This window comes from Talpa occidentalis, unplaced genomic scaffold (assembly GCF_014898055.3).
Source record: "Talpa occidentalis isolate TD23 unplaced genomic scaffold, MPIMG_talOcc4v2.1 talOcc4.16, whole genome shotgun sequence".
Lineage (NCBI taxonomy): Eukaryota > Metazoa > Chordata > Mammalia > Eulipotyphla > Talpidae > Talpa > Talpa occidentalis.
The window spans coordinates 78,474,052-78,495,324 of record NW_023601653.1 but is presented as its reverse complement, the minus strand read 5'-3'; the positions used below and the strand labels follow the sequence as shown (position 1 = coordinate 78,495,324).

At 53.8% G+C, this 21,273-nt stretch overlaps 2 protein-coding genes and 1 pseudogene across 2 annotated transcripts; 1 reads left to right on the top strand and 2 right to left on the bottom strand.

Annotated features, from left to right (window-relative positions):
• Positions 1-1,740: 1,740 nt before the first annotated feature.
• LOC119247073 (keratin, type II cuticular Hb1-like) lies at positions 1,741-11,703 on the top strand. Its single transcript, XM_037513289.1, has 12 exons — positions 1,741-2,112; positions 2,876-3,084; positions 3,600-3,660; positions 4,394-4,489; positions 4,682-4,846; positions 4,988-5,113; positions 5,375-5,595; positions 5,860-5,891; positions 6,187-6,306; positions 11,080-11,162; positions 11,344-11,401; positions 11,519-11,703. The coding sequence occupies exons 1-12, from the start codon at positions 1,741-1,743 to the stop codon at positions 11,701-11,703; spliced, it is 1,728 nt and encodes a 575-aa protein (XP_037369186.1).
• A 48-nt stretch (positions 11,704-11,751) lies between these two features.
• LOC119247072 (keratin, type II cuticular Hb1-like) lies at positions 11,752-15,864 on the bottom strand. Its single transcript, XM_037513288.2, has 5 exons — positions 15,788-15,864; positions 14,464-14,616; positions 13,380-13,603; positions 12,331-12,362; positions 11,752-11,891 (listed from the first exon to the last, which is right to left on the bottom strand). Exons 2-5 carry the CDS (start codon positions 14,593-14,595, stop codon positions 11,752-11,754), a joined length of 528 nt encoding a protein of 175 aa, XP_037369185.1. The 5' UTR covers positions 14,596-14,616; positions 15,788-15,864.
• A 4,069-nt stretch (positions 15,865-19,933) lies between these two features.
• On the bottom strand, positions 19,934-20,850 carry LOC119247071 (keratin, type II cuticular Hb1-like; annotated as a pseudogene).
• Positions 20,851-21,273: the final 423 nt, after the last annotated feature.

The following is a 21,273-nucleotide window of genomic DNA, read 5'->3' as shown; positions in this document are numbered from 1 at the left end:
AGTGCAAACCCACAGATATCCCCTCTGAAGCAACTTTCCCTACCCTCTTGAAGTTTTCTAGGGGTTAGGAAATCTAGGGGTTTTCATAACTTGAAGGTGAGATAGCATCAGCTCCCCTGGGCTCCCCTACTTAGTAGCCTGGAGACTTTGGGTGTCTTTAGTTTTCTCATGTGTAGAATGGAGATAATGGTACATACTTCATACAATTGATATGAGAATTAGTGGTTCTCGTTAATTAGTTAATTAGTTAATTAATTAGTGATTCTCATTAACATACTAATTCTCACATAATACAGATAATATGTGGCATCATGATAACCGCATAGTGGGTGACCCTTGAAAATAAAATGCCCTCTTTTCAAAATAGGACTACATTTCTCTACAGAGTTCTCAAGTGACCTGACTTGGCATCACCTATGACAACCTGATATTTCGTGCTCACTGGAGAAAGACGATAAGCATTACATAGCATCATTTATGAAGTATTCTCCCCAAATATGAGCAAGTTAAATCCAATCAAGCCTCTGGACCAACACTAGCCAATGGAATTTTATATGGTAATGGAAATGTTCTGTATCGAGACTGCCTACTCAGATAGCACGTGTGGACACTGAGGACCTAAAATGTGGCCAGTGCCCCCTGAAGAACTAACTTAAATTTAGTTAATTTTCACTAATTCATATTTAACAGTCATGCTTGTAGCTATTGACTACCATATTGAATAAGCCAGCTCTAGATCTAATTGCAGCTTAAAAAAAAATACAAGGTATAAAGAATAAGTTAAATCACATAAGACCTTTTTTTTTTTTTAATCTAGGGACAATTGGGAATGGATAGTAAATAATTCTTTGTAATTATTGTTAATTATCTTGCATGTGGAAATGGCACTGTCCTTACTCTTAAGAAATGTGTATGGAAGTATGTAAGGATTGCAAGGCATACTTCCTGTAGCCGCCACATAAATGGCAAGTGTTAAAGCAAACACGGCACAGTGTGAGAGCTAGCTGGAACCTAGGTGCGCGGATGGACATCTCCAGGTGTTTCTTATACTGTTCTTCCAACTTTCCTATTAGTTTGAAAAATCTCTTAACAAAAGTTGAAAAAGACATATAACGCAACTACTTAATAATCTGCTAGCCAAAAACCTATGGTTTTCAGCAACCTCTGGACTCCTGGGGATGAGGAAGATACAGTGTGTGTTGTCAAAGCACCTTGGCATTCACTAGAATGGAAACTTCCAGATGTCATTGGAAATACTTCAGACTTTGCTGGATCCCCCCTACTCACCTCTATACACACAAACAGGTCCCCTCCTCTTTCCAAAGTGCACACACAGTGAATACACACTCAGCATCTGACTTTTCTCCTCCATTCTCCTGGCCTGTTTCTTCCCTCCCTCCCCTGCCAGGCCTTTCTCTCCCCAAAATCTGCAAATGAGTGCATGTTCTGCTGGCAAAGCACTTTGCAGATGAAACATGCTGAGTCCCCCTTCGGCCAGGCATCCCATACACAGAGGAGGGTGCGGGCCACTCCACCATTAAAGCACATTCTAGCCGGGCATTGGACCAGGCCACCCGCCCAAGCCCATAAAGCACAAATTGCCCCAATCCGTCTGCATGGCCAACCCCCTGCTCAGTCTGAGCATAAATAGGACTGCAGCTCCTTGAGGAACACATTGGAGTTTCTCAAGGCTCCTGCTCTTCCTTCCTGTTCTCTGCAACTCATCTCACCAGTACTACCATGACCTGTGGATCAGGATTCGGTGGAGGCCGTGCCTTCAGCTGTGCCTCAGCCTGTGCGCCCCGGGCTGGCCGCTGCTGCATCACCGCCGCCCCTTACCGCGGCGTCTCCTGCTACCGTGGAATCTCCGGGGGCTTCGGCAGCCGCAGCGTCTGTGGTGGCTTCCGGGCCGGCTCCGGCGGCAGCAGCTTCGGGTACCGCTCCGGCGGGGTGTGCGGACCCAGCCCACCAAGCATCACCACCGTGTCCATCAACGAGAGCCTGCTCACCCCCCTCAACCTGGAGATCGACCCCAGCGCCCAGGGTGTGAAATTTCAGGAAAAGGAACAGATCAAGGGCCTCAACAGCAAGTTTGCTGCCTTCATTGACAAGGTGCGTGTCCTTCATCACACCTTTCCCGAGCTCCACCTGTGCTCAGGCTCAGGCCAGGCTCCCAGAGAGAGTAAGAGGCACAGAGACCTCTGCCTCCAGGAGTTCCTGTCTGATGGGGGAGGCAACAGACACACAGCCCCATCAGGCCCTCACTGAAGACACAGAAAGACTCAGCTGAGTGTTCCCAGGCAGAGCTGGTGGGGAGAGGCGCACACGGCAGCTCTGGGCACAGGGCACACTTCGAGAGACGAGGAGGGAAAATGACTGCTGCTTCTGAGATCAGCCAGGCTTGCCCAGGCCCTGGCTGGGCAGGGGATGTTGGGGGTTGGCTACAAGATCAAGTGGGGAGAGGCCAGCTGAGCTGAGCTCTCCTCTACATGACCTGTAACATCATGTCCCAGAGCCCCTGCTGTGATCCGAGTCTGGGAGCTTGGCCTAAGAGGACTCATCCTCTGCCTTGAGGTTGAGGGGGAGCCTTCCCTTCCCTCCCGACCCCATGGCGCTGCCTGGACTCAAGAGGCTCAGGAACTCAGCTCAGCTGAGAGCCTATCCCGGGCCCCTGCTCCCGTCCCTGAGGGGCATGTGCAGACAGGGACCATGGTCAGGAGATGCAGCATTTGCTTGGGCCCCCACAGCCCACCTCTGCCTAATCTCTGCTGAGCTCCAAGTTGGGAGCAGACCTCAAAGGCATCACTGCCATCCCCCAATTTTGGCTTAGGGACCCCAGGAGCCATCTAACCCCTTGTCCTCACCCAAATGACAGGTGCGCTTCCTGGAGCAGCAGAACAAGCTGCTGGAGACCAAATGGCAGTTCTACCAGAACCGCCAGTGCTGCGAGAGCAACATGGAGCCCCTGTTCAACGGCTACATCGAGACCCTGAGGCGGGAGGCCGAGTCCGTGGAGGCCGACAGCGGGCGCCTGGCCGCCGAGCTCAACCACGTGCAGGAGGTGCTGGAGGGCTACCGGAAGAAGTGAGTGTGGCAGGAGGGACGTGGCGGTGGGCCCAGGAGACAGACTTGCCCACGCCCGTGGATCAGGAGAGAAAGCAGCTGTGGGAGGGCGCTGCCAGGCAGCCTGGCTGGCGTGTGTGGCAGGAGCTCTGGGGCCCAGGTGCCAGCCAGGGGCAAGGCTGCACACCCGCGGAGGCCTCTCTCCCGCGGAAGCCATCTCCTCCCTGAGCGGGTCCTCAGCAGCATCCCCTGTGCCCTGAGGGAGCCCCGTCACTCCTGACACAGGGCAGGTGCTGAGGCCCGAGTGCCTCCTGGGCAGCCCTGGGGGCACATCTAGAGGCATCAGAAGATTGGCCCTTCCCACCCCCCCTCAGAGCGGAGGGGGCATGACAGACACACCCAAGTCCAGGCATGAGGGCACAGGGGGCTCCGGGTGCGGCTGGGTGGGAAGGCTCCTGAGGCGGCCCCTTGGCTGGGGTGAGCGGAGGGGGTGTGCGGAGGCCTGCTCACCTCCTCTTGGTCCTCTTCTGCCGCAGGTACGAGGAGGAGGTTGCTCTGAGAGCAACCGCCGAGAACGAGTTTGTGGCCCTGAAGAAGGTGAGCGCCGCCGGGTGGAGAGGCTCGCACAGGGAGGCCTCAGAGCAGAGCAGGGGGTCTTCCTGGGGAGACCAGCCTGAGGGCCTCAGGCTCAGTGTGGGGGCCCTGCCCATGCCCAAGCAGGATGGGAAGTTCCCAGCGGGCAGGTCATGCAAGGCTTTGCCCAGCAGAGGGCAGCAAAGTCAGAAGACTCACTGGCAAGGCCCGGGGCAGGGGTGGCTGTCTTGCCCCCCCAGCCCACTGTGCTGTGGGCTGTGGGCTGTGCAGGGCCCGTGGAGCTTCAGAGTCCGCTGCGGGGCAGTGTCCCCGGCGCTGTGAGGGTCTGGCGGGAGGAGACGCACCAGGGGCCAGGGCATGGGAGGATGGGGCGGAACCAGGAGTGGCCAGATGGGGTCTCGGGGACTGGCGGAGACGGGGAGGGTCCAGGTGGCTGAGCAGCAGAGACCATCCGGGCAGCCTTCTTGGGACAGGGCAGGCTAACCTGGGGGGATGGAGGGTAGATGTGTCGGGGTGTTGGAGGGGGTGAAAGGTGATGGCCCTTCTGCAAGGCACATGGGTTTGTTCTCAGAGGGGAGCCGTCGTGAGGGTCTCCCAGGGAGGGGAACATGGAGGGAGGTGGGTGGGACCAGGAGCGCGGGGGCCCTGTCCCCTGGCCTCCGTGGACGGGGCAAGGAAAGCAGCCGGGCCGGTGATGAGCACTGTGCCCTGAGCTCACGGACCCCTGCCTCCCCAGGATGTGGACTGCGCCTACCTGCGCAAGTCGGACCTGGAGGCCAACGCGGAGGCCCTGACCCAGGAGATCGACTTCCTGCGGCGCCTGTATGAAGAGGTGAGGGGGCCGGTCCAGGTGGAAAGGGGCAGCCGGCCTGGAGAGCGGGCTCGTGCCTGGAAGTGGGACTGGACACAGATGGGGGCGCTGGGTGATGAGGCTGCCCAGGGGGTCGGGGCTGCAGAGAGGGGAGGGGCTGAGACCCGCTGGAGCTGTGGTGTAAGCAGGGTCCTTCCGTCGTCCCCCCCACAGGAGATCCGCGTTCTCAACTCCCACATCTCAGACACCTCGGTGGTCGTCAAGATGGACAACAGCCGGGACCTGAACATGGACTGCGTCATCGCCGAGATCAAGGCTCAGTACGACGACATCGCCAGCCGCAGCCGGGCCGAGGCCGAGAGCTGGTACCGCACCAAGGTGGGCACCAGGGCCCCCCAACCCCGCAGGAGGGTCTCTGGAGGGCGCTCCCCTCCAGCTAGGGAGATGGGAGGGCAGGTGGGCAAGCTGGTGGGTTCACGGGGGTAACGTGCCCTGAGCCTCCCTGCCTCTGCCCCCCAGTGCGAGGAGATGAAGGCCACGGTGATCCGCCACGGCGAGACCCTGCGCCGCACCAAGGAGGAGATCAACGAGCTGAACCGCATGATCCAGAGGCTGACGGCCGAGGTGGAGAACGCCAAGGCCCAGGTAAGCTCTCTGTGCCCTGGCCAGAGCGGCTGGGGTGACCCAGGCGGCCGTGGGTGCGTGTGCCAACCTGGAGCTCACCCTCGTGTTTGGCTGTTAGCCTGAGCAGAGTCCCCGGCTCTGGTCCCTCGGGGAGGCCCAGGTGACGCAGCCGAGTAGCCTGTTCCTGGCTAATCCCAGCTGGGAGGGAGACACGAGGCACTTGCAGCAAATGGACCCTGACCCATGGCTCACACCCCCTCTCGTTCTCTTGTGGGCTCTCAGAACGCCAAGCTGGAGGCCGCCGTGAGCCAGTCTGAGCAGCAGGGCGAGGCCGCCCTCAACGACGCCCGCTCCAAGCTGGCCGGTCTGGAGGACGCCCTGCAGAAGGCCAAGCAGGACATGGCCTGCCTGCTCAAGGAGTACCAGGAGGTGATGAACTCCAAGCTGGGCCTGGACATCGAGATCGCCACCTACAGGCGCCTGCTGGAGGGCGAGGAGCACAGGTGGGTCCCAGCCCCGTCTCACCATTAGCTGCCCTCCTGTCTCTTGCTCAAAAGCCACCCTTTCTCACGACTGAGCAGTGGCCGGGGGTCTCGAAAAAACCTATGGGTTTTTTGCTTTGTTGAAATATATGGCTTGAGAGCGCTGATCTTGTCCCTCTGCTCCTACCTTGTTGACCCCTGGGGACTCCACTCCAAAAATGTTGGGAGTTTTGTCTGCCCCTGGTGGCCAGTCACTAATCAAGTCTTTTTCTTCCTCCCTCTCAGGCTGTGTGAAGGTGTTGGCTCCGTGAATGTCTGTGAGTAATACAGCCTGTGTGGTCCAATAAACTCCCTCCTCTGAAGGATGGCAGAGTCTGGGAGGGGGGGGTTTTCAGTGAAACCTAAATGTAAGAGTGGAGACTGGCCTCACAGCAAGAGGATTAGGGTCAAACAGCAGGAAAGACCACAGTTTAGGTGTAGAAAGCCCCAGAGTTATCAAGTACAGTTCTCCTGACTTTTAATACCAAAGCTCAGGCGGTGTGGGAGGCATTTGTCCCATTTGCAGAATGACTCCCTCCCCCAGAATTTTGACTCAACCTTTGGGGTTCGCAGGTGTCAGCAGCTCCCGGGGTGGAGTCGTCTGCGGGGACCTGGGCGTGTCCAGCTCCAGGCCAATCATCAGCAGCGCCAGTAGCGCCTCCTGCGGGTCCACCCGGATGTCCTGCCGCAAATGTTAGATGCCCAGACTCATGCCCAGGTGGATGTCTCTCCAGTCCAGACGGGCGTGACCAGCCCTGCCTGGGCCGCAGTGAAGAGCACCCCCTCCTGGGCAGAGCAAGCACTCTGCCACCGCTCTGGCACTTTGAAAGGTCCATCCCACTTCTGGGTGATCTCTAGTTTCTGTGTGTGATTCCCTCTTGCTTGGTTCTGCTGCCGGAGCTGCGAAAGGCTGCCCCGCAAAGAAGGCTCCTATTGCCCACAGGAAGGGGACTCTGCGCAGGGAAGAAGACCAGCACCAACACCCTACCCTGGCTGCCACAGGGCCAGTGGCCAGGGCCTCCCAGCCTCTCCCTTCCTCCTCTGCTGAGCACTCTGTCTTGACTTGTTGTTTCATTAAATCAATGTAGCCAACACTTGGCCTTGTCTGCGCCTCTGTTTTCCTCCCCAGGGGTCAGGGTTTGGATGGGTCCCCAAAGTCATATGGAACTGACAAGGCGTTAGTCTGAGGTCTCCAGTACTCTACCACTCCAGTACCCCTAGTCCGGGGGTCTCCATCGCTGGGGTCACAAAAATCTCAGATTTAACCAGGGTTGTGTGAGGCCCTTGTGTGATATAATTTTGGCCACACAACCTGAATGACACATCTGCAGATGAAGAAATAGATGCTGAGAGACACTCAGTCCCTCGGGAGGGGCCCCACATGGAGTCCAGTGGTTCCTGGGGTTTGAAGCCTGGTGCATCTTGCTGCATGTGTTCACGTCGGTGAACCACAGCTGCCTCCCAGAAAGCATCCCTGTGCACATCTGTAAACTGGTGGAGAATGACAATGAGATCCATCAATCACTCAAAGCTTAAGGAAACATCACTCATTGCTTTGGTGGGGAAGACTCATGCCTGAGTAATTTATTAGAATTCTTTAAGGCAAAAGTACACAAACATAATTTAAATTTTCAAAGTCTTTCATATGGCTACTTTTTTGTTGTTGTTGTTTGTTTTTTAATGAAGTTCTTTTGGGGTTTGGAGACCTTCCATAGCTGATAAGACACCTCAGAGACAGAAAACAGCACATAGCAAGAAAATGATGCTGCTCAGAGGTGAGCACAGACTCTGGATCCAGACTGCCTGGTCCAGAGCTGGACTCCGTTCTGAGCTGAGTGACCTTGGACGGTTCACTGCGATTCGCTGTTTCCACATCTCTAGAGTAAAAGGGAAGAAGGAGTTGATGGGAAGATGAAAGGAACTTCCTGTACATAAAAAAGATGAGCGCCATGAAACCAGAACAGGGGTTATCAGCGCTATTCTTCTGCACAATATAAAGTAGAAATCCTGCCAGAGATCAGGGCCGTGGCCAGCCTCTGGGAGCACTTCTATCTGTGATCAGGTATCTCATGTTCAGAGGGAAGTGACCACATCTTCTAGGTCAATCCAGTTTTTTCATGCTGGGCAGTGTCTCCCCCATCCTCATGCACACACACACACACACACACACTGATGAGGATCTTACAAGTGGCAGTGGGAAGGGGGTGACAGCCCCTTGGCTTCACTATGGGCCAAGGTGAGTCCCTGACCATCTCTCTTTATAGCAAGGTGAAACTCCAGACTTCTAGACCCAGGTGCAGACATGCAGGGCCCCGTGCCCATCCCTCAAGGTGACAGAAATAGTGAGAACATTGAGACAACAGAAATAAGTGATCTGAAAAAACAAAGGCCTTTTTAAGAGATAAAAATAGTCCACGGTTTGCAGTCACTGACGTGGCCCCTGCACTCCCTGCATGGAATGCTGAGCAGGACAGAGCCCCAGGAGAGTTCCAGAGTGTCCAGCTGTTCAAAGCAGCCCTTCGCGCCATGACAGCACACAGGCCCGGCCAAGGGTCCAAGCCCGAGGCCCAAGCATCAGCTTCAGCTCTGCCTCCCCCGTTCAGAAGCCATGTGCAACCCCAGCCCAGAGGGACTTCCCATCTCTGCAGAGGGACCCCTCGCTTCCATGTCTCAGGCCCCGATGGCCTCCTGGCCTCCCTGCTCTCACCCTCCCTCCAGCTATGACCTTCACTTCCCGCTCCAGCAACACAGTCCCCACCCCACCCCAACCCCACTGCTGGACCAAGCCAGGCAGGGGAGCAGGGGTGAGTGGATCAAATACACAAAACCTGGGGCGCAGAATGGAGAGAAAAGGGAATACCGCGCTGCATCACGTACAGCGCATCATCTCCCTTCTGGGGTCTCACTTGTGAAAGAAAATGGCTGGACTAGGTGATGTCTGAGGTCCCTTAGCAACGGAAAGCTCTAGTATTCTTTAGAGGAGAGGTCAGCCAGGACTGGGGCCTCGGGGAAGCAGGGGCCAGGGGCCGTGGCACTGCTGCGTGCACAGCTGTCTGTGTCCATTCTGCCCAGCCCACTGTCCCGGGCGGCTGTCTGTGAGTGGCTGTCTGTGTGTGTGTGTTTAACTGTGAGGATTTCCCACATGTAGTCACAGGTGTGCATGTGCGCATGCCTGTGTGCATGCGCAAAAGAGTTTTATGGGTACGTGTGGATATGAGTGTATTGTGGGCGTACAATTGGACAGGTGTGCCAATGAGATGGGGTCACAGATGGGCCAAGAGGGGAGTCCTGGTGAGCAGGAGCTGCTGGGTATCACACAGGGCAGTGCCCCTGGGTCAGGGCTAAACTACCTCCCCCCTTCCTGCCCCTTAGTCACTCTCACCACAGTGGGGGAAGGTGACATTTGACCTTAAAGACTTCGCAGAGCTTTCTTTAAAGGGGCCAAAATCTTGCCCAAGAACTCAAGTAAATGAAATTTTAATTACGTCTTTGTTACTTTTATTAATTTGAAAACACTTTACATACTGTAATATACTTCATTCTCACATGATGAGTACTATTTTCTGTACTGTGGTGCAGAGAAGTTAAGTAGGGAGGGGAAAAGGGAGAAATGAATCTTCACCAGTTAGATCTGAGGAGGGCGCCCAGAACCAGGAGAAGCGTTGGGCCCAGTCATAGCAAGATCGGGGACAGAACTGGGACAGAGTCTGGTTGAATACTGCAGCTAGCAAGAAGGGGCTGCATTTTGACCCATCAAGAGACTCCCAAGGGGTTGCTGGAGGGTGAGACGTGTTAGTGGTGGGAGGACAAGGTTCAATGCATCCAAGGACAAGGAAGACCAGCCAGGCCCACAAAGCCTTGACCTGCTCACATGCACTACGTGCAAACGCTGGAGCTGGATGCGTGAGAGAATCACTACCCGCGGGGTCTCAAGTAAACACACGAACAGCTAAGTCACATCAGGCGTGTTTAAGTGCTATTAGGTATGAGGCAGACATGGAGAGCTAAGGGCTGACCCCTCAGAGTCCCCTCTGCTGAGAAGTGATGACCAAACTGGTGACAACCTCCTCCTCTCAGGAGTTACTCCAACTGGCAAAGCCTGTAAATGGGCTGCTGAATGACTCTCCCACCCCAGGCTGGAATGTGGCCCTTGGCCAGGGAGCCACTCAGAAAATTGGTTCTCAAACTGCAAAACCACAAACATCGCTGGTGACCCACATGGACCTGGCCCAGCAAGAGACTCAAACTTGACCCACAGTCCCTGGTATCTCCTGGACTGACAGGCAGGTCCAGCCTTGAGACTTGGAAAGGGAGAATGTGGGCAACCAGTCCTCTGTGATACAAGCTCGCCACAGACCCTCCGGACAACTTCTGGAGGATACTTGCTTCTGCACTTCCCGCAGTGACATGATCCTCGAAGTGATCAGCACAGCAGGAGCTAGAAAAACCTGACCTTAGAAGCCACAGAATGGTATTACCTCCTAGCAGAATGCAAGGAACAAGCGCAGAGGGGGTTCTGCCATCAGGCAGCTGCTTGTGCTGGGAGTGTTGGTAAGAATGTTTATGTGGCTGGTGTGGATCAGCTTTCACCCCTCAGGGCTGATGCATATACCCAGTGGCACTCAGCCCTTCTCTGGCCACCCTGTCCCCCAAGCTGGTCTATCTTCTACCCCACAAAGTCCAGTTGCTTTATGAGCTCAGACCAAGTACATTCTTTGGATGATGGCTGCCTACCAGCCAGGTTTCAGCCCCATTCCTTTGGCATGAGACTGCTCTGTTTATCCAGGAAGGGGGCCTTTTTGGATACCTGTTCTCCAGGCAGGGACCCAGGAGAACACGGCAGACACTGTGGCACTAGCTTACCTTAAAAGGTAAAGCCAGGGCCTCTGGCCAATGACGCACCTTAGCCCCACCCAGGGACACAGAAAGCAGGAGCCATTGTTCCTGAGGTTGCTGGTGATGTAATCCTTTGTGCAAGAGAAAAGAATGCGCCCTCCCTGAGCAGAGGCTTCTCTTGGGCTTGGGTGGCTAGGAAAAGGCCCAGAAACTCAGCCCTTCTCTGGCCACCCTGTCCCCCAAGCTGGTCTATCTTCTACCCACAAAGTCCAATTGCTTTGTGAGCTCAGACCAACTACATGGTAAGTCTTGCAGTGCAGACGGAGCAGAAATCTCCACCTGATTCCAAAGCCCAATTCTCCCTCCACCACAGTACACAGTTCTCAGTGCACCAGCGAATCACTTGTTACACTAGAACCTGGGTCTGGGGCACCCAGTTGTGTTCACACACCCCCAGCCCCAACCTCTGAGGACCATCTCTTCCACCACCTGTCCTCGAATGTCCCTATCGGGGCAGTAGAAGCTCCTCTCAGCTTCATCCTGGCGTTTCCTTGTGATGGCCTGCGTCCCAGGCGGGTGTCGTTGATGTAGCTGAGCCAGGTTTCTGGTCTCGTGGCGCCTCCTTTCCAGTTCTTCTGTTCTTATCCTGCATCACCCCCGTGCTCACCGCCACTGTGCCTGAGCCTCAGGGCCGCTCAGCAACTGCTTGCAGGGTGAGTACTTGAAGGACCGCAGCTCTCAGCTCCTCGGCCAAGAGCAGATGACTTGGGCCCAGGCTAGGGGGTACTAGACCCTCCCTTCGTGGGCCCCAAGAGAGGGGGTACTAGACCCTCCCTTCGTGCATTTCACCAGCGCACTCTGACTCCACGCCCCGCCCCCAGACTGTCTCCATAGCGTCACCACAAACTGAACCGTGCAAACCCAGACTCCACAAGGGAGGAGGTGCCCCCAGGTCGGTCCCGCATCTCCTCCCACCTCCAAATCCAGCCAGTGCTGTCCTGAGGACACCGTGAGAAATGCAGGCGCGGGCACCCCGGCCGCTCCGTTCACGGCAGAACTTTTATTGCAGAGGAGGAGCCCCGGGAGCGGGACGGGGGTCGGGAGGGGGACGGGGCGCTGGGCCGGGGCGCGAGCTGCGGGGCGGCTGGTCTCTCGGCCGGTGAGCTGCTCCCCGACAGCTCGCTCCGGGCGGGGCGAGAGCGCGGGCGAGGCGGGGGCCGGCCCCAGGGCGAGGGCGCCGGGGTGCGGGGCTAAGTCTTCGGGTGAGGGCTCCTGGGCTTCTCCTGGGCCGGCCAGAACGGGTCAGCATTCGCGGGGTTCGCTGCAAGCCAGGCCCGCGCCGCAGACCGGGGGGCCGCAGTGCGCGCCGCCGCCGCCAGGGGCGCTCGTGTCCGGGCCCGCGGGCTCCGCGGCGGGCGCGGCGGGGGGAGCCCCGCCCTGGGCTGGGGGAGAGCGGCTGCTGCAGGAGGCGGACCCCCTTCCCCCCGCCCCACGGCCCCGGAGACGCCCCACGAGCTCCCCCACGGGACAGAGGCGCAGACCCTTCTCCCCGCCGAGGGGCAGGAGGGAAGCTCCCCAAAGCAACAGATCCCCAGTACCCCCTCCCCAAGAGCGAGGCAGGAGCCCCCAGCGCCCCGAGGTCGGCGCCGGATTCTACCCACCTAAGGATAAAGCCCGAGGACAGACCCACGGAACCGCCTGGCCCCAAAGAACAGCCCACACCAAAGAAGCCCCACCTCCAGCACGCACAGTCACCCCAGAAGGCTCAGAGGCAGGACAGACACAGACCCCGCTCCCATCCCAGGGTGCACACAGAGGCGGGGGGGGGGGGGGTGGATAATATTTGAAGCCCAGGCCGAGGCAGCCCTGTTATGTACTTACTGATGCTCCGGGCCCCGAATCCCAGACCAAGCCTGCGGGGAGGAGCAGGGAGCAGGTGAGCGCATCATCCCTCCGCCAGGTGCTCCCCAGAACCGTCTCCACCCGCCCAGAAGAAAACACCGGCTCCAGCCGCTCCAGCCAGGCTCTCGGTCTGGTTCTCAGACAACCCCCCTCCACCCCTCCACCCCCACCCCCACCCCACCCCACCCCCGCCACCCCCCCCCTGCAACTTTTTGCATCAAAAACTCCTTCTGGGCCTTTAGACTCAATCTCTCCTGCTTTACATTGAATTAACTCATTTTCACTGATGACTTCTTGGAGGAGGAAGAAAGTGAAAGGTCTGTACTTTCTTCCACCGCAGTTTAGCTTGAAAGGAGGGATGGGTGGGGGGAGCATTTTGAACTTTTGAAGAGACCACAAAGGAAATAGCTCAATTATCTGAAAAATACTGTCCAAGCCTCACCCAGCCACTTTCCATCTGAGTGTCCTTGAGGTGGCCCCTTGCTCTCTGAGACTCAGTTTCCTCATCTGTAAAATGGGGCTAATAGGCTCTTTCTAGGGTTTTGATGGGGTTCAGAGGAAATGATCGATGTAGGGTGCTTGTGCTCAGTCCCCTGACCCTCCCCTCAGCCCGGCAGACCCAGCTGGGGCGGCAGCCCTGGGACCTCTACTGCTGTCTAGAGCTACAAGCTGAAGCACTACCTGTGCCTGTCTCCCTGCCTGCCCGAGGCCTGGAGGACAGAGGAGGGAAGGCACTTGCTGGGGACCTGCGTGCCCGTAGCCTGGCTGTGGTCCCTGCTGCTGTCTCAGTAGACAAACTGACCCCTGCTCTCAAACTCTGGGGGCAAATGACTTCATGAGTCACCCAATCCCAGGTGCCAGGATGCTCCATTGCTGGGACTTCTGTCTACAGGACTGTAGGACAGTGGGGGACGGGGGGTTACTGACAGCAGAACAAGTCCCTGGATACCCAGGTCACCACTCACCACCCTCCCCCACTGTGAGGCCCAGGGGCTGAGTGCATCGTCGAGGCCAGTGCCTGGCCTCACCTGCTCTCCTCATCCTCCAGCAGCTTGCGGTAGGTGGCGATCTCAAAGTCCAGGCCGAGCTTCACTATCATCAGATCCTGGTACTCACGCAGCTGCCTCACCATGTCCTGCTTGGCCCGCTGCAGGGCAGCCTCCAGCCAGGCCAGCTTGCCCTTGGCATTGTCTGAGGTCCCCTCCTCCTCCTGAAGGGCTGGCAGGTCCTTCGCTTGCGCTAGCTTGCTGGACTGGGGGCAAAGGGAAGATCACAGACAGGACAGCCTTGGTCCCCACCCACCCACTCCCATCAAGAATCCAGACGCTTCTCAGAGACTGGAGCGCCAGTGAGGGGTTACAAATGGCTTAGAAGAATGAGCGTGCCTGCTCCAAAATGTGTGTTATGTCTGCCCTCCTCGCAGGGTGGCGGTTCGGAGAGGGAAACTTTTACACCAGTAGGTAGCTTGTCTAATATGAGCTAGGATGGAGGAAGCAGCATATGCTCCCTAGTACATAATGCTAGGATTATTATTTCATCGACGAAATTCAAAGGGAAAACAGCCTGCCTTCATAGGAGACTAGAACTTATAGTCTCTGGGGCAAAATAATAACAATAAACACTCGTCTTGAAGAAGTGAGCTCGCTGCTTAGGGAACCTTTGGAAAAGTCAGAGCAGCTGTAGCTGACGGGACACTGAACCCTGGCGGCCCCCACCCCGCTCACTTGCCACCCCTGGAACTGGAACAGTTCATCCCTCCTCAAAGTCACAAGCTCCTGTAATAGGGAGAACCCCCACAAATATATATCCCTCAGAACCTGAGATCGTTTCTAAAAATGGGTTTAAATTTAATGCCGAATAGGACAAACAAAACACAGAGACAAAAGTGTGCACATGGATACAACAATATGACAGAAACAGGCATGCACCTTCGTACGTATATACTTACCTGCCAATTATTCACCCACATGAAATACAGAGTCCTAGGCTAATGTAAGCGCGATGGACACTCCAGCCACACTCCTGCTTATTCAGACACACAGAGAAACTCTGCCCACCAATTCCAAAAGACAAGGACTATAGTCTAGTTACCATAAATACCTGATCCCTTACCCCATCGCCACTCTGCTGTCCCCCGGTCCCACTCTTAGACTGTCTCTTTGCACTGTCCACCTCCACGGTCAGCTGCTGGATGGCCTGGTTCAGCCTGTTCAGCTCCTCCTTGCTGTGCCTCAGGCCCTGCATGGTCTCCTTCACCTCTTCACACTGTGGGTTTCAGGCAAGTCGGGTAGGGAGGAAGACCAGGAAGATGAGAAGAACAGACAAGGGGCACTCGACTGAGGCCAGAAGGACAATTTCCATACCCCCACCCCCCCTGCTGTCACCAGCAGGTCACCTAACTTCTCTGGGCCTCTATTTCTTCTTCTGTAAAATGGGCTTGCTAACCTTTCTGGTCCCCAAAGGCAGTTGGGAAAATGAAATGCACTGGGTTGGCACGGTGGGAGCTGCTCCACCAGGCCTGGAGATGCCAAGGGTAGCATGAACCCAGGCACAAAGGACAACAGTCTGTGGAGCTGAGTCTTCGAAGTGAGATCACATAAATTTACTCCTAAACTCTAGGAAATCAATTATTGTGACGCACCCCAGATGGTCATCTACATCAATACAAAAGGCCTTTAATAAATTCAATAGTCATTCCTAAAAATCTAAGAATCTGAAAAAACTTCCTTAACTTCATCAATGGCAGGGATCCAAACACTGGCTCCTTCCCCAAACTCAAGGCCACTACGGCAAGTGCTGTCTGTAAGTGACAAAATCAGCCCCTTCACTTCCTGCGTCTGGCCTCCACGTGCCGATTCCTAGCAGATGGGCATGGGAGCTGACACCTGCACAGAGCGTCGCACTCCAAAGTGCTGTAGCTCCACCATCTCCACTGGGGCGCACCGGCACCTGTGAAGTAGGCAGGCAGGTACTGCTGTTGCCATCACCTTTCCTTGGGCAGGCTGACAGTCTACAACGGTGCCATGAAGCAGGGACCCAGAACCATGTGAATAATCCTGCCGGGCCATGGCTGAGCCAGACCTGTCTTAAGCCCATGCATCTGCTCTCTGCCCTGAAGGACATAAAGTCACACACATCCTTCAACCCGGAGAATAGGAACAGCTCATGCCAGCCCAGTGCAAATATCTTTCCACGGTAGATGGGGTATGGAGGAATGCGCATGAACAGGCTAGAAAACATTGTTTCCATACATCTCTGCCCTATTTCCACTGCCCTGGCCCCTTTCCTGCAGTCACACCTCAAAGCTGTACACACAGCTAACAAGCTCATGTCTAGCTGGGCCCAAAAGATATGGATGGAACCCAAGACCCCTCATCCCATGTGACCCAATGAGCCATGTGGACAAGTTTCACTTGAGGAATAGAGTTGCCATCACCTCCAAATCTGCGATGAGCACCGAAGCCCAGATCCAGCTTGAGGAATTCCCAGAATCCTCACTTCTGAGGATGAGGCCGCTCCTTCCTGGGGGCTTTGTGACCTCACCTTGTCACCATTACAGAGTTCTGACAAGGGGTAAAAGGGACATTCTGCGAGCTCAGATGGGAAAGTAGGGGACCTGGAATGGGCGTTGAAGGAAGGAGGAAGAGGGAGAAGGAATGGTAGTTCAGGTGGGGAAAATGGAGCAGAAGAGTTTAGATTTATGGAGTGGGCAGTGGAAGCCAGAGAAGGTGCTTGAGTACGACAGTGGCCTGATGTGAGATGTAATTTAGGAAGGCAGGTCTGGTACAATGTGGAAGACAGACAGGAGGTAGAGAGACTGGAACTAGGGAATCCAGTTCCTAAGCTAGCTAGATAATCCAGGGTAATGACTCTAAAATGAAGGAATAGCAGGGACTAGACAGCACAAGCTTTTTGTTTTATAAATTTCTCACACATGCAAAAGAGGACGTGGAATATACATTTAATGATTTAAATAGCAATAGTCATAAAACAAATCCTCATACACCCACCAGTACCTTTGAAGTCCCCCGTGGGAACTGTTCTGATCACAGCAGCTTCCAACTCTAAACCCATCTAATCTCCAACATAACTATTATCCAGAATTTTTGTGTTAAGCAGTCCCTTGTTTTTCCTAATTATTTTATCTCTGTATAAATTCCTAAGTATTTAGTTTTGGGTACCTTTAAGCTTTATATAAATAGAATTCTCTATGTGCTTCTGTAACTTGCTTTTTTCTCTTCAATATCTGTGAGATCCATCCATTTTGATGCATATAGCTTTATTCATTTTTCAGTGTTGTATAGTATTCCGATGTATTAATATTTCTTCATTCTGCTTTGGCTATCCAGATGTGTATCTTTTTGCTATAACAAACAATGCTACTATGTGTTTTGTGGTATATATCTGCTGGTGTATATCAGCAAAAGGTTCTGAAGATTACTGGTGATCAAATTTTTTTTAACCATTAACCACAACTCAGAATAAGTAATATATTTTATTTCATGAATCAGTACCTATATACATATTCATGCACATAAACTAAAGTACCTCATGAAAATTACTCATTTCTACTATGTGCAATGCACTCTGATTCTCTAAAAAATCACCTTATCATATTTATCTTTGCTTTCAATTTATAGCCTTATGTTTTATGTTCATTTCTTATAAATAGCATATTTCTTGTATTATTCGTTAAACAATTCTGAGAAAAAAGTACAAGAAGAGTTATTAAGCTCCCTCACTTCAAACTATATTACAAAATGAAAGTAATCAAAACAGTACGATATTGTCCTTAAAAAACAGGTACACAGGGCCTCCCTGGTGGCACAGCGGGTTGAGTGCAGCACTGTGAAGCTGTCCGCAGCCTCTGCAGTGCAGGTTGATCCCGGCCGGCCAGGGAGATTCCCACATGGTGCGGCAGACCTCTCCTGTCGCACCTGCCCGCTACTCCTCTCAGCAGTGTATTTCAGTCGTCTGCCTGTTCTGTTCCCCACTCTGTCTCTGGTGAATCTTCTCACCCTCCCGCGCTTCTGGCCTATACCCCAGCTCTTGTATAAAAATAAATAAATCTTTAAAAAAAAAAAAAAGCAGGTACACAGATCAATGCAATAGAATCAGAAATAAAGCCACACATATGTAGGCAACTAATTTATCACAAAGAAGTCAAGAGCATGCAATGAAGAAAAAATATCTCTTAAATAACTGGTACTGGGAAAACTGAACAGCCACATGTAAAAGAATGAAATTAGACCACTATCTTTTACTATATACTAAAATCAACTCAAAATGGATTTTTTTACTTAACCCCTGGTAGCCTAGGGATTAAATCTCAGTGCTATCACCACTGCAGCCTGAATTCAATGACATAGACCTTAATGTCTTTTTTTTTAAGATTTATTTATTTATGCATACAAGAGCTGGGGTACAGGCCAGAGATGTGGGCGGGGGGGAGAGGATTCACCAGAGACAGAGTAGGGAGCAGATAGGCAGATTGACCGGAGTACACTGCTGAGGGGAGCAGCAGGCGAGGCAGGAGAGGTCTGCTTTGCCATGTGGGTTGCTCCTTGGCTGGCCGGGGATTGAACTTGTGCTGCAGAGGCTGCGGATTGCTTCATAGTGCGGTGCTTAACCCGTTGTGCCACCAGGGAGGTCCTAGACCTTAATGTCTTTGTGCATTCATCTCCAACAGCAAAAGAAACAAGAGGAACAACTAAGAACTCTTCACAAAGGTGGAGCCCAAATCAAAGGGGATAGTATCGTTCTCTCCCAAAGCTAAATCTAAGTGAAAGTTTTGAAGGCCAAGAAAGGCATTGCTGAAAGGCATTCACAATGCAAAAAAAAAAAAGCCCACATATCAATTGCCTTCCTGCGGTGGTAACTCTAAAAGCAACTGAAATATCCTCAGAAAAGCACCCCCCCCACACCCACGCCGGGAGGAACAAGTTTGACCACTATGCCATCATCAAGATCCCCCTGGTCACTCAGTCAGTCATGAGGAAGATAGAAAACAACAACATACTTGTGTTCACTGTGGATGTCAAGGCCAACAAGCACCAGATTAAACAGGCTGTGAAGAGGCTCTGTGACATTGATGTGGCCAAGGTCAACACCCTCATCAAACCGGATGGAGAAAAGGCATAAATTTGACTGGCTCCTGACTATGATGCTTTGGGTGTTAGCAACAAAATTAAGACCTTCTAAACGGAGTCTGGCTGATTCTAATTGTGAATTTTTCACCATTAAAAAGAAGAAATAAATGAAAATGTAAATACAGCAAACTAAAAAAATTCTGCACAGCAAAAGAAACCTTTGTTAAAACAAGAAGGTAGCTTACTGAATGGGAGGAGATATTTCCAAGCCATGGGTCAGTCAAGGGGGTTGGTATCCAAAATACATAAACAACTTGTACTGCTCAACAGCAGAAAACCATGCACCCTGATTTAAAAATGGGTGGAGGATCTAAAAATAGACATTTCACCAAATAAGACACACAGATTGCCAACAGATACACATGGAAAGATGTTCTCCATTGCTTATTATTAAGGGAATGCAAATCAAAACCACAGATCAATAAGTCAGAAGGAAAAAGATAATGTTGTATAATTTCACTCATTCATGGAATTAAAAAAAAAAATCCTTTAGAATGAATGGTAGTTACCATAGAGGAGTTGGGACGTGTGGCTGGCAGTGACTAGAACCCCTGCACCCTGAGTGTCCGCCCTTAGAGTCCAAATGTTCTTCCCACATTCTAACTTCAGAGTCTCTCTTCAGGCCAGAATCACTCGCAGCTATTCAAGGGACTGGTGCCTGCACACAGCCTGATACAGGAGAGGAAAGCATGAGAATTAGGCATGAGTTCCTTACAATGAAGCCAGAAGACATCATGTCACCATCTCTGAACCCAGTCACCCTAGGAATCACCCAGGACCCACCCACAGAGGTCCAGAGAAGGTCTGGGTCCTATAGCAGCCCTTATAGTTCAGCAGCTCCCTAACCCAATCCCAAAAGAACCCAAGCGGCAGGCTCTCTAGAACCCTCGAGGAAATGCAGCTGGATACAGAGCCCCCCTACTGCTCCCACACACCCAGGCCAGTCTGGCTCCCCCGGCCCCACCCACCGGCCACGTGACCTGGAGTGTCGCAGCCCCCCTGAGCCACAAGACTGTCACCTCTCTAATAGAAATGTATCTATTTGCCTGTTCCACTGAGGCCTGCTAATCAGTGGTGTTCTGGAACATGCTCCCACCAGATTCTAGACCTCTCTCACCTATTTCTAGTCAACTCTACATCAAGTGACAGTGGTAGCTTAAATCATGCAATATGGAAGATTTTACACCACTGCAATCAACAAGCATGATAAATCAGGGCTTTTTTTTCCTCAAAGAGTCAACTATTAAAAATTTACCAACAAGCCACTGTCCCTAACTAAATCATGCAGGGAGCCCCAGAAACCAGGGAGAGGACCTCAATAAAGACTATTGTCCTTAGCCTCTCCTCAGGGAAGGGAAGGGCCCACAGGAGTTCCAAGCAGGAGCAGAAGAAATAGGTGCTAAGGAGCTGTGCCACGAATACATGGGTGAGGTCTATGCAAACAAGGCTTTGACCCAAATCTGGGGCAGCGCCCACCTGTGCCCCTCGCCCTTGAGCAGGCTCCTGTAGGTGGCTATCTCGATGTCCAGGCCCAGCTTGGAGTTCATCACCTCCTGGTACTCCTAGAGCAGGCAGGCCATGTCCTGCTTGGCCTTCTGCAGGGCCTCCTCCAGGCCTGCCAGCTTGCAGCAGGCATCGCTGAGGGCGGCCTCACCCTGCCGCTCAGACTGGCTCATGGCGGCCTCCAGCTTGGCGTTCTGAGAGCCCACAAGAGAATAAGAGGGTGTGTGAGCCACTGGTCAGGGTCCATTTGCTGCAAGTGCCTCATGTTTCCCTCCCAGCTGGGATTAGCCAGGAACAGGCCACTCGGCTGCGTCACCTGGGCCTCCCTGAGGGACCAGAGCCGGGGACTCTGCTTGTGCTGATGGTGAGCACGAGGGTGAGCTCCAGGTTGGCACACGCACCTACTGCCGCCTGGGTCACCCCAGCCACTCTGGCCAGGGCACGGAGAGCTTACCTGGCACTTGGCGTTCTCCACCTCGGCCGTCAGCCTCTGGATCATGCGGTTCAGCTCGTTGATCTCCTCCTTGGTGCGGCGCAGGGTCTCCCCGTGGCGGATCACCGTGGCCTTCATCTCCTCGCACTGGGGGGAGAGGGGAGCGGAAGCCAGTGAGGTTCAGAGGCACATGTTGCCCACTCAGGACTCCGTGGGTGACAGCGCCGGCGGCACAGTGCTCAGCCTGTGCAACCACACGAGGCAGCCCCGCCAGGACACCCAGCCTGAGACTGCCCGCGTCCCCTTACACCACCAGGGATCAGAGTCCCTAGACAAAGGAGCCTTTCCTAGTCTAGTCCCCACAACCCCCACTGCCACGTGTCCTGGGCTGCCCACCTTGGTGCGGTACCAGCTCTCGGCCTTGACCCCTTATAGCCGGCAATGTCATCATAGTTAGCCCAGATCTCAGCCACGATGGAGTACTCGTCAGATCCAGTCGTTCAGCAATGACTGAGGGGTCTGGATGTCGCTTTAGATGACTCGTTTCCTGTGGGGTTAATAACCATTCATATCACCACACAGAGTCGGACAGAACAGAGCTCATGCTTGCTTCTCCACACAGGTGTGCGCGCACACACACGCACACACACACACAGAGCTACCTTCTCCACAGCCCTCGGTCATGCATCTCTCTGTTCCCTTCGTACACAATCTGACCTGAGACAGAGAAATTGGAGATGACTAATATATTCCCCGCCAGTGCCCACCTCCTGGCACATGTTCTGCAGGAAGCAGGTCTCTTCTCCAGGCTGTGGGCATTGGCCCCTGAGTCTCCCC